Genomic DNA, 12,703 nt, shown 5'->3' on the forward strand with positions numbered 1-12,703 from the left:
GAACCACTCCTGTTAGATTAGTAGCTCCATAAATGGAAATAATTAGTGCCTACATGGGCAGTAGTGTGTACTCTGATAAGACACATCTGTCCTTCGCTCTGATTCATAATTCTTTCTTTGTGTCTAACACAGAGTATTCCCTCAATATATATTTATTCAATGAATGAAAAACATTCATGGAAGACACAGGAGCCAAGTGTATACATCTCAAGATTTAGCCAATTCTGGGACAAATACAGAATAGATCCATCTCCTCTACTCCCCTTACCTCTACTCCTGCTACAGACGTCAAAATAAAGGTGGCATTAACCTTGAAACAGTCATAAAACATGACCATGCAGTCTCAGAAATCCATGTTGGAAGGAAAAGGCAGTATGTTTTTTCCTTGGTATTTTTAAGGGAAAAAGAACCTACAAATCTGTATATTCATGCACACATAAATCACCCTGAGAATAAGTGTGTGTGTGTGTGAAAGAGAGAGAGAGAGAGAGAGACAGGGAGAGGGAGAAGAGGATATGTTTTTTGTATTGTTATTTCTTTTTGTTGCACCAGGCCCAGATTGGTTATCTGCATCAAGACGTGATGTACTACAGAATCATACATACATGAGGCCAAAAGCCCTAGGATAATTCTGATTGCCTACATCTTCAATTTTACTGACTTACTATTGACTGCATGTATGCAAATGCTCAATGATAGGATCCTCGTAAATTACAAACTGATGACTTTGTTCAAAGTGAAACTTTAAATTTTGAGTGAGAGGATCTCAGTATTTATCCATGTTATATTGTCTTTAAGGACACAACCTATAACATGGCCCTGCCTTTTTTGTCCAGAACACTAGTTGTCATAAATAAATTATTCCTAATATGAAAATGTCTCCACTTAACTGATTTTCATATCCTCATAGACATCCATGACTTTCAGACTATAGTGAAAATTTGAAATGCAGGTAAGTATCTGACAGAGGTATTGAAAATAAAATTGAATTGGAAGTTAGCATCTAGAAATATTTCTCTTTTGGAACTCCATTTGCTCATCTGTGCAGAGAAGGAAATGGATTGTAATTAAATTCTTTACTACTACACATTGGCTTCTTATCTCCTTCATTGGCCCATAGAAATTTTAGCCTAGCTCCTCTTTGTCATCCTCTTTAAAGCACAAGTGTATAATATTAACTTGAATTATCCAGATAAATGCCCAGGTCTGAAATATAATTAGGGTTATCAAACTATATAAATAGCTCCTCTAAAAGTAAAAGATTATATGGATGACTAAGTGTAAAGTAAGATGATATTCCACAAAACAGAATAATGCCTGAGTCTATAAAAGGCCAGCTGAATTATTTTACTAAAAGCTTTCACTACAAGGAATTTGACCTTAATAAAACTAAATATTAATGAGGCAATAATATTTCTCTCCCAAAGAGGAGAGAGAATGCAAGAGAGGAAGGAAGAAAGGAAAAAAGGAAAAAAATATGTAAGTTTGATTAAATTCTTTTTTCTCAAAGAGTTGATATTAACTTAATAGTGACCCCATCAAAAAGAAAGTTTCTCTTACGACTACCAAAACAATTTTTTTTTTCCTTTGCTGATCAAAAGAGATTTGTTTATTACCTTCAAAGTCCACATCTCCAACTAATCTTGTCTTTCCTGTCACAGGGTCTTGGATATAGTTGATACCAACATCAATTACAGCAGCACCTTCTTTAACCATATCAGCTGTAATCAACTTTGGAATACCTGAAAGCAAAACAGAGTTATAAAACATTCTGCCTAATACTTTAAGCTCTGTCCTTGATTTTGATCAAGATTTATATATTTAATATTTTTCTTGTCATTGCTTTAAAAAGATAAAGCATAAACTGCTTTTAATGATGAAGCCAACTGCACTTTGATAATTTCTGATCAAGCAGAAGGATGAAGACTATTAGAGTAGTACATGAGGGATTCTGAGGATGAAATCCTACTAGAAGTTACCCAATCACCTTGACTTTTTCATAAGGATACCTCCTTGAACAGCATCCTTTTCTAGCTCATGAATTGATGGGGAGAATGTGAACATGAAATAGGCTTTTGCTGAGGTGGAGTACAATGGAGTGAGAAAAGCAACTTGAAAATTGGAGATGGAAGGAAGGGAGGGAGGGAAGGAAAATAGGTATAATGATAATACATATTCCTTAGCATTGTGGTAAATTATGAAAAGTGTCCTGTACATAGTGGCATGTAATCACCTCCACACATAAACCACTCTCTCAAGCTTTCTTTATATTTTTCTTGGTTTCTTTGATTCACTGTGCTTGTACATGACTGAAATGTATAGTGTGTAGGAAGCTCTCCTCACTATGCTCCCTTCCAGTTTAAAAGGTGGTTCTTGAGAGATCTTTTGTAATGTCTGTTTCTTGTAAGTACTTTAAAATTTTGTTTAAAATACAATAGACCAGTTAACAATTGTTAAGTTTCCAGTGCTTTATTAATGCTTAACAAACCATCCCCTAACTTAGTGACTTAAAACAACAATATATTATTATGTTTCATGATCCTGAGGGTTGACTGGGTTCAGCAGGAGGGATCTTGCTTGGGGTCTTTCATGCAGATGGACTCATATAGTGGCTGAGGTTGAAACCACCTAAAGACAAAACGAGGCCAGACGTCTGAGATGGTTCACTGACGTGGCTGGTAGTTGATGCTGGTGGTGGGAGCTCAGCCAAGGCTATCAGCTGGAGCACATAAATGTCCCCTCTGTATGGGGCGTGGACCTCCCAGAACCTGATAGCTAGCTTCCAAGGCCGAGTACTTAAAGAGACAGGAAATAGAAGCTGCTAGTCTCTTCAGATTGGGGCTAGAACCTGGCAAATGTAACTTGTCATATTCTATTGATCAAGCAGTGAAAGAGTTCACCCAGATTCAAGGCGAGGGGATAGAGAACCAACATCTCAGTGGGAGAGGAATCAAGAATATGTGGCCATTTTTACCCTGCCACATCCCTAGTAGGTATTTTACTAACTTTCATATTGCACATTCTTTGCAGGAAAAGGACTACCTCTTGTGTGTCAGAGGCTTTCTTCTAGAATCTTCTAGAATTTCAAATATCTGTGTAAGCATTCCAAATGACTTAAATGCCACCATTATCAATTTTTACTGCTAGTAGGAATTTAAAGGCCATAAAGAAATGGTGAGTGCCAAAATACCTGTAGTTATTCTATAGGTTCCTATAGTGATATAAACAAAGAGGCATCAGGGTTTGTAATATAATTTTTCCTTTGCTTTTCTTTTTTTTTTTTTTTTTTTTTAGTATTAGAATGTTTATTGCAGCATTGCTTTTGAATGGCAAAGATAAGGAAACAATATGAAATACCATAATTGGGAAAACGGTTGAACAAGTAGTGATATGGCCATACTCTGAAGCATATCATAACCATTAAAAATACTAAGTTAAATTATCATCTACTGACCTGAAGGTAAATCCAAAATATACAGTTGAATGTATAAATACAGATTATAGAAAAACATATAAAGTATCATCCATTTTTTGGTAAGAATATAAGAAAATAAATAATTTATTTGTGTTTTAATGCTTGAACATGAAGAACTATATGGGGATATACACAAAGAATAAAATGAATAAAATGAACACAAAGGGAGGGAGTAAGGGATGGAAGAGACAGAGATATCATTAATTTTTTCATTTTATTTATTGGTATTGTTTCACTAGTTTGGAGGGAAATGTGCTACCTCTGTAACTTTAGAAAAAGAGTTTAATAAAAGACAAATGCACAAAAGGAAATACAATTTTATCTGGTAGTTCTCATTCTGAAAGTAATGCAAAATATTAGAATGAGATAGCCTGTCTTTAATAATTTTCCCATTTACAAATATTTTGTTCACTTTACTTTTCTCGAACTGATTATGAAATTTTTATTTCTGTCTGTAAAAAATAAAGTAACTCCATGTTAAAGAAATATTCACATGAGATCTAAGGAAAAAGGGTGTGGGGCATGGAAGGGAATGACCTACAGTAACTATATTATCCTTCCACATAATGGTAGCCATCCAATGTAGGTAGCTGCTTGCTTAGCATGAAAACTGAGGCACAGAAAAGACCCAACTCAAAACACTACCCAAACCTAAACAAGGCTAAACTGTGGTATTTTTTTTTTAATTCTAGGATTTCTTGAAGAGAGGCTTCCACACTACAATGGCAGAACTGAGCAATTGCAACAGAAACGGAATGGCCCCCATAGTCTGAAGTATTATTATCTGGCCCTTTACAGAAAAAGTTTGACAACCTCTGGACTAGAACAGAATATATAATTCCAGTGACCTATTTGCTGCTAGTGCAAAATTGTGGTGGTTCTGCTTATTTTTTTCTTGATAGGTTAACTCTTTAAAACCTTCTTTTAGTTTTGTGTATATAGTTCAAGAATGAGATGTACATCATATAATACATCCCATTTGTTGAATCAACATGATTCTTAGAAAAAACAAAACTGCACGTAGAAAATATTGAGACTGGATCAAGTCCATTTTATAAAATAAAATCTTTATGCTTAGTGTTTAGCTAGTTAATCTCTGGAAATAGTTCATTTGAAATAGTTCACATCCAAGAAATTCTGGATAAATTATCTTGGATTATATTGTTCCACTTTCCTCCTAAATTAACTTCATCAGAACAAATGTGGTTGGTGTTAGGAATTTGCCCTTTGAAAAACTTCCCTTCCTTTGCTTTTCTATCCTGTGACATAGAACTGCATCTTTCTTAACAGTTCTAGCATAAATACAGAGTATTCTAAAGATAGTCATTGCATCCTGTTTCTTTTTGGAATACAAGTATAGCAATTTGATATCGTTTTGAATTCCAAAAATAGATACTGGCTTGTTTGTAATCTGGTCTATACCTGGGCGTGATTAAATTATGGTTAGGGCTTTGAATGGGCCATGTCGTTAGGGCATCGAGTCCCCACCCCTTGGTGGGTGAGGACTCACAGATAAAAGGCATGGCAAAGGACAGAGTTGGGGTTTTCTGGTATTGGAGTTTTGATATTGGAATTTGATGCTGAAGCCTTAAGCTGGAGCCCCAGGAAGTAAGCATGCCGAAGAAAGAGAAGCAAGCCCGGGAAGACAGGACCTGAGCAGAAGAACACAGAGGAATAGAGACAGCGCCTTAGACACAGCAGAAACCCCAGGGAGAGAGACAGAGCCATTCACCTGATAGTCTACAGCTGATCTTGTGGAGAGAGGCAAAGTCTAGAGAGCCTCATAGTCTACAGCTGACCTTGTGGAGAAAACAGAGGTGCTGAGCCCAGAGGAATGCAGGAAGCCTGAACCCTCACAGACATCAGCAGCCATCTTGCTCTACCACGTGGAAACAGACTTTGGTGAGGGAAGTAACTTAGGCTTTATGACCTGATATCTGTAAGCTCCTACCCCAAATGAATACCCTTTATGAAAGCCAACAGGCTTCTGGTATTTTGCATCAACACCCCTTTGGCTGACTAATACAACAAGCAAACATTGATTATGGTTGCAGGAAATACTTTTAAGATGAAAATGTTGATGGAATAGTTAGTAATGTACAACTACTAGACTAACAGAAAAGATTGAACTCACCCTCTGATTTTCATTACATTTTCTCAAAGAATACCCAAAATTCTCAAAATAGAGGGAAATGTGAGTTTGATTTTGATTCCCAAGAAAATTACAAAATGGGGGAAATTTTTAAATGCATATGTTTTTGTTTTTTGATGATGGCACTGCATATGTCAAATATAGGCAATTTAGAAAATATCTAAAAATTTAAGATGAAATAAAACTACCATAATCTTACCATCCAAGGATAACAAGTATTTGGATTTTTACTGTTTCCTTCTAGACTTTTAAAATGTTTATATATTATATATAATGGCAAGATGTATATAATTTAGTTTATATTTTATCCCACTTTGTATCCTTCCACCTATGTTATTAAAATTAAATTGTGATCATTTTCCCATCTCATTAATTATTTGAAAAGTGAAAACTATATAAAATTCTTTATTATATGGGTATGCCATAAATTATTCAGTCCTAAACTATCTCCAATATTTTGCTGTTACAAATAATGCAGTAATTATCATTTACACACAGAAATATGTAGATAACTTCTTTATTGCAGCATCTAATTTAATAAAAATTTTCACTGATGCCTTATTAACATGATGGGAAAATGTGGGCTGTACAAAATCACTTATTGGTAGAGTCATAATTGGTAGAGTTAAATAACATATTGCAAACTGGTTGATCAGTGCATCTATAAGAAGGTCTATAGGGTTGTCCATGGAAAGTATTTGGCCATGTCACTTTCAAAATTTTTAGAAACAACTTGGAAGTACACATTGCTATTGTGCTGGTTATTTTACCTTTGCTCTTCCCCAAAGCCATTTTCTACCTTTCTCTATCGTATCCTAGAAGCAGGGCAGGTCCTTACAGAGCTCTTGTGCTCTTCCTTTCTCTCGGAACCCATCACATCTATGAGAACAAACTCAAGCCATCCTACTGGAAAGATAAGAGTCCTATGGAGAACCAACTTGACTCAACTGAGGACATCCTAGGCCATCAGCCTCTAGCCAACCCACCAGCTTGAAGGCAAATGCTTGAACAACCCCAGTCAAGATTAGCAGAGATCAGACTAGCTGAAAATCCTGAGAATATTTTTTTAAAGGTGATTGTTTAAAGCCACTGAGTTTTGGAGTGATTTTATATGTGCATTAGCTGCACAGCCCATATTTGCAAATGATACTAAATTGGATAGGACAGCTAACAGCTTGTCACTTTGGAAGGATGGACTGTAAGGAACAAGATGGATTTGAAAGGGGATAAATGTATAATCCAGTGACCAGGTGTGATACTTGATTGAAAACTTTTTATTTGTGAATGTCAGCCTCAAGAGTTATTAGGCTATGCTAAGAGAAATAATGTCCAGATGCAAAAATGTAACGTTTTCTGCCATATTTTTCTCAGACTCCCTTGAAAAGTTGGTTGTATTCCAATGGCTGGTCTGGAAAAGAATGATTGGAATGGGTCTAGAAAGCATGTCAAATGGAACAGTACTATCAAACTACAACAAGATTAAAGAACTGTGCTACAATGTAAATCCACTATGTCACTAAGCACACTGTTGCAGTTTGATATTATTGGTGAATTCAAAAAAGAAATACTGGATTATGTTTGTAAACTGGTCTTTTCCTCTGGGCATATTAGATTATATTGGATTCAGAGGTTTACTTGATTACTTTTTCTTGTGCCAGTAGGGCATTGAGTTCCTGCCCCTTGGTGGGTGGGGACTCAGATAAAAGGCATGGCAAAGAACAGAGTTGGTTTTTTTGATGTTGGAGTTTGATGCTTAAGTCTTAAGCAGGAAGCCTGGGAAGTAAGCACACAGAGGAAAGAGCAGCAAGCCCTGGGAAGAGAGGAAACTTGAGCCTGGAAAGAAGCAAGCCTTGGGAAGAGAGGAACCCTGAACCCAGAAGGAAGGAAGACCTGGGAAGAGAGGAACACAGGAAGCCTGAACCCTCACTGACATTGGCAGCCATCTTGCTCCAACACATGAAAACAGACTTTGGTGAGGGAAGTAACTTATGCTTTATGAACTTGTATCTGTAAGCTCCTACCCCGAATAAATACCCTATATGAAAGTCAACAAGCTTCTGTTATTTTGCATCAGCACCCCTTTGGCTAATACACACACTGTTTAATTCAGCTGGCTTTTTTCTTTTCTTTCATAGTAAGATTTTCTCAAAGAGAGAAGCATGTGTTGATTTATATTCTGACTCAAGCTCCTGATCATGTGGGCCCACAACAATGTGTCAGAGAGGATAAGATACAGTTTATGGAACAGCACCAGTCTACTGATCATGCTTTGAATACATTTGATTAGAGGGAAGGTTGGATAAGTTCAGGCTGCCAATCTTATTAAAAAAAAAAAAGTAAAATCTAATAATTTTGGCATGTCTTCAATATGTTAAACTGAATAAGAAGCAGATATTTTTTCTTTTATATTTTAGTGGGAAGAACTAATGAATGAGGGAAAAAAGAGAAGGAGTGGATTTTAGCTCAACATAAAGAAGATTTAAGACTAATATTATGCAAAGAGAAACTTTACATTGTTTTTGTGCTTCATTAGAAATATTCAGAATAGGATAAAGGAAGGTTTGAATTGGGAAGGGTAGTGATGCTGTGGCACTTGGAGATTATTTTATGAATCTCAAAAAGAGAAACATGATCTTTATAAACTAATCTGTTCCTCTGAGTGTGATATCCTTTGATTGCATTAAATTCAGCAGTGGGCATCTGATTAGATTACTTGATAAGATCAATTTAGGGCTTTTGATAGGACTAATCAGGAAAATGGAACTCAAGTTGGGCCTCCACCCCTGTGCTGGTTCTGATATAAATGAACACTCACACAGAAGTACAGACACACAGGAGGAGAGAGCGAGTTAGTTTTGATCCTGTCATGTGACAGAAGAGACAGCTCCAACAACTGAGGCCCCGGGGAGAGATGAGCCATTTGCCTCATAGTTAGTTTGCAGATGACCTTTGGAAAAGAGCAGGGCAGCTGAGACTATTATAGAGGGTCTGGAAAGAAATAATTCCTATGCCAGGAGGGAGAGGACTGCAGGATCACTTGAGCACAAAGCCTCAAGAAGCTGGGCCCAAGAGCCTCAGGAGGAAGAGTAAGTCCATAGGGGAAGGCAGAGACCAGTCAAAGATCAGCAACCATCTTGCTTCCACAGGTGGCAACTGACTTTGGTGGGAAAGCAACCTTGAGTTGGACTTTTTACAGCCTTGTAACTATAAGCTTTTACCCCAAATAAATACCCTTTATAAAAGCCAACAGATTTCTGGTACTTTGCATCAGCAGCCTTCTGGAAGACAAATACAGATGCCTTATAATTCTATGATTCAAATATTCTCTTTGTCTTTTTAAATTTCAAAATATTTTTTCATTTCCCCCCAACTAATTCATTTTTGAACCCTTGCAGACTTCTGACCCTAAATATCCCAACTTTGCCCCCACATCTCCAGATGCTAGTAAGGTAAACTGAATCTTAAATAGAACCCTGTTTAAGTACAATTTATAAACTGTGGAACTTATAACAAATGGGCACACAAAATCTCTATTTTGGATATCTTTAATACTTTATGTAGCCCCCTTAAATTGTTGTCTTGTAGAAGCAAATACCTGAAGTATAAAGTTGCTCAAAATTGTAATTTTTTTTTAGGATTCTGAAAAGAAATCTCTTTGACATGGTATGTTCACTTTAACAAGTATGCATATGTAATATATTTAATTTCTTATAACTTGATAAAAGTGCAATAATATTAAAATCTATTTAAATATTTAGTAAGGAAAAGCCATATCAAATTAAATAAATAAATATGTATATAGTTGTTTGCTTTTTGTTAAAATTGAAAATGCATATGATTTTGAATGGAAATTTCCTATGACTTTTACTTCTTTTTGCTGTGGTAATTCTATGGAAATCAACACTTAAATTTATATAATTTGAAGGCTCGGGCATTTTATGTAGGAACTGAAACCATCCACACCCACATACTTTACTATCTAAGTTAAGAAGACTTTATGGTTCTACTGTCTTCATCAATATGAAGTTATTATTGCAGGAAACTGAAAACTGCCCCAGAAAGATAAAATTTGCAAATAACTTCATTGCCTCAGTAACTTACTGTAAAACTCCTTTTTTCCCCCATTTTTTAAAATTAGAGAAGTGAGCTTACAGAACAATCATGCATAATGTGCAAAATTCCCAAAACTCCTTTTAATAAATATCTAACTGTTCAGCTTTTCAGTATTCTCCAAGACTCTTAGAACCCTTACTTCAAAATTCTCTGCTTGCTGTGTCAACCAGTCCTAATTCTTTATATCATGATCCTTACCCAACCTTAACAAGCCCCTGTGGCTGCTTAGGGTAGGGAGAGGGAAGAAGAGATACAATGTGGGGGTATTTTCAGGACTTGGAGTTGTCCTGGGTGGTACTGCAGGGAGAGATGCTGGACATTGTATGTCCTGCCATGGCCCACTGGGTAGAGAGTGTAAACTACAATGTAAACCATTATCCATGTGGTGCAGCAGTGCTCCAAAATGTATTCACCACATGCAATGAATGTCCCACGATGATGAAAGAGGCTGTTGATGTGGGAGGAGTGGGGTGAGGGGTGTGGAGGGTTTATAGGGACCTCATTTTTTAAAATGTAACATTTTAAAAAAAAATAGGAAAAAAAAACATCTCAGAAATATCCCAACTTTGTCCCCACATCTCCAGATGCTGTAAGGTAAACTGAATATCTGGGGAGAAAAAAAAAGTCTCTGATTTGTAGTATTTGCCAATTTCTTGGGTATAAATACTCCCACCATGGTTGTCTTCAAGCTCCTAAAATGACATAACCAAACATGGAGCTGTAAAGAGATACGAAGAATCAATCCTTACAGGCTGATAGAACTGCCTCCAGTACACTACTGCTACTAAAAGTCTGTCTAAGAGTATGGTTTCCCATGCTGTGATAACCATAAACACAGAGTTGCCTTAACAGTGGGTTATTTGGGTAATATTTTGATGGAGCCATCATTTGATAATCTTGAGAGTTCATGAAGATCTAATCAAGGACTTTTCTCAGCCATGATCCAATACCAAAACTTGGAAACCACATAGCCTCTGTGGTCCCTTGAGCCTCCTACTGGGATGGAGGTAGGGGGTTGGTCTCTCTGATTATGATGATGAGGTAAGTTTTGTATGTGTCCGAGCTCCTATTTCTTTTAATGAATATTGACTTTATTTTGTCTTCTAGGAATAAAGAAAGCCTTTTTAGGAATCCTTTGATTATTCAATCAGATTTGTGAAGTCTTACTACTTACAACACTATTTCTCTCTGTCCTTGCCATTTTTTGTTGTTGCACCCCTATAAGAAGAATGTTCACAGGAAGAGAACAGGTGTAAGGCTGATAAATCCATTCCTCAAGTTGGCCCTGAGGACTGGACGTTCAGAAGTTTTCTTCTGAATGTTGTACAACTCTTAGGAAAACCTTGAATTTGACTTACTTCTCAAATTCTTATCAGAAGTTTCCTCAGTTTTGTCTGAAAACTCTCCAAAACTTTCTGTCTAGGGAATTGCAAATAAATAAGATTGCAGTTGGAAATGCCTGGCCATTAGGCTGGGGCTGGGGGAAGGGGCCGTAGTGGCTGAGACTTTCACCAAGGATACTTTAGAATTATAATGGCCACTTTGAGGAAATTTTGATATGAACTAAAGTGTTCATTTGAGAGGTGCCTTAGAAGGAAAGAGGAATAAAATTCAAACATCCAATGGTCTGCACTTTTTAATTGGTATGTGAAAGCACCCAAAAGTTATTTAGATTTCAAAATTACTCACTGAAGAAATTCTTTGGCCAAGGCAAAAGTTAAAAAGTGAAAAACTTAAAATGATCTTCCTCCAAATCATAACATGAATTTAATGGCCTTTATCATATTATTTCTCTTCTCCCATCTTGTTTCTCCATTTCCCTTTATCAGTTCACCTCCCCCCTTTCCTGGTCAGAAATCTCAAAACACAATTACCTGGTAATTTTAAACCCCACTTAGAAAAGGGATGACTTTCCTTATTGCTGATGTTAAGACTAGTCTCAACTAGCTGCAACTATTATCAAGGATTTTTCAAAGCTTATACAAGATAGAATTTGTAGAGGAATGAAGAATAGTTTTAGGAATCTAAAATCCAGGGCTCCCTGATCTATATCAGTTAGTTCGTATGTCCATTGGCAAAAAAAAACTCTGGATAGAAAGGCAGAATTGGAAGACCCAATGTTGTATAAGAAACCAGAGAGATTTTGAAAATTGTAATTGTTGGACATAGTCTTTTAGAAGCTTTCCTCAAAATCTTTCCTGTGATCATAGATTGGACTCTGATTCAGTTCTATTAACAACAACAACAACAAAAAGGATGAATCCATTGGAGATTCAGGAATAGATTCAGTACACCTTCAGACAACTTCAGAAATAGGTTCACATATGAAGCGACCCCAGCCCTCTGTTCATGTTTTGTGACTGACTGTAAGCCAGAGATAGAGAATTTAATATGCAAGAAAAACCAGAATGTGAAACAGCTCCATTTCCAGACTTCCAGCACTATGTGGAACATTTTGCATGAACCTTGAAAAACCAGACTCTAAGACTCAGTAAATTAATGACCTCACAGATGAAACCAACTAAATGTTCACTTCCCAATCATTAAACATGAAGAGGGAGTCTCTGAATGAAGACATCTGTAGATACATAAACAAAAAGATCATTGGCAAAAAAGGTAAAGAAAAACTCTGAAGGTGTTTTACAGAGAAATCAAGTGCCCAGTTTCTCATTTTACCCTTAAGTTCACAAGGAGAAATTTCTCACAATATTAAAAGATAACCTTATGAGAGTTTAAAAAAAATTAATACAAGTACTATGAGATTGACCTTCAACCCTACTACTCCTATTCAACATCCCCCTTGGAGTAAACAAAGGACTCAAGTCGTGGGTATCTCTAATAATCCTCCAGCATTCCCGAAGCCCTGGCCCATAACAGAAGCACATTTTTACCCTTCTCTCTGATACCTCACCTGTTAAATTGATAGGGAGGGATATACTGTGCAAATGGAATTCCCAGATCAA

At 36.4% G+C, this 12,703-nt stretch overlaps 1 protein-coding gene and 1 long non-coding RNA gene across 2 annotated transcripts in view; one reads left to right on the top strand and one right to left on the bottom strand.

Moving 5' to 3' along the window:
* LOC111765798 (uncharacterized) overlaps positions 1 to 7,974 on the top strand; it is a 109,231-nt gene extending 101,257 nt beyond the window's left edge. The window contains exon 3 of the long non-coding RNA XR_002798028.3: positions 4,168 to 7,974. This is a non-coding gene — a long non-coding RNA (uncharacterized lncRNA). The remainder of the gene's footprint in view (positions 1 to 4,167) is intronic.
* MTHFD2L (methylenetetrahydrofolate dehydrogenase (NADP+ dependent) 2 like) overlaps positions 1 to 12,703 on the bottom strand; it is a 157,910-nt gene that overhangs the window by 34,510 nt on the left and 110,697 nt on the right. The window contains exon 7 of the mRNA XM_058296984.2: positions 1,617 to 1,742. Within this exon, the coding sequence (XP_058152967.1) occupies positions 1,617 to 1,742 (126 nt within the window). The remainder of the gene's footprint in view (positions 1 to 1,616; positions 1,743 to 12,703) is intronic.

The sequence above is a fragment of the Dasypus novemcinctus genome, chromosome 1 (genome assembly GCF_030445035.2).
Source record: "Dasypus novemcinctus isolate mDasNov1 chromosome 1, mDasNov1.1.hap2, whole genome shotgun sequence".
NCBI lineage: Eukaryota > Metazoa > Chordata > Mammalia > Cingulata > Dasypodidae > Dasypus > Dasypus novemcinctus.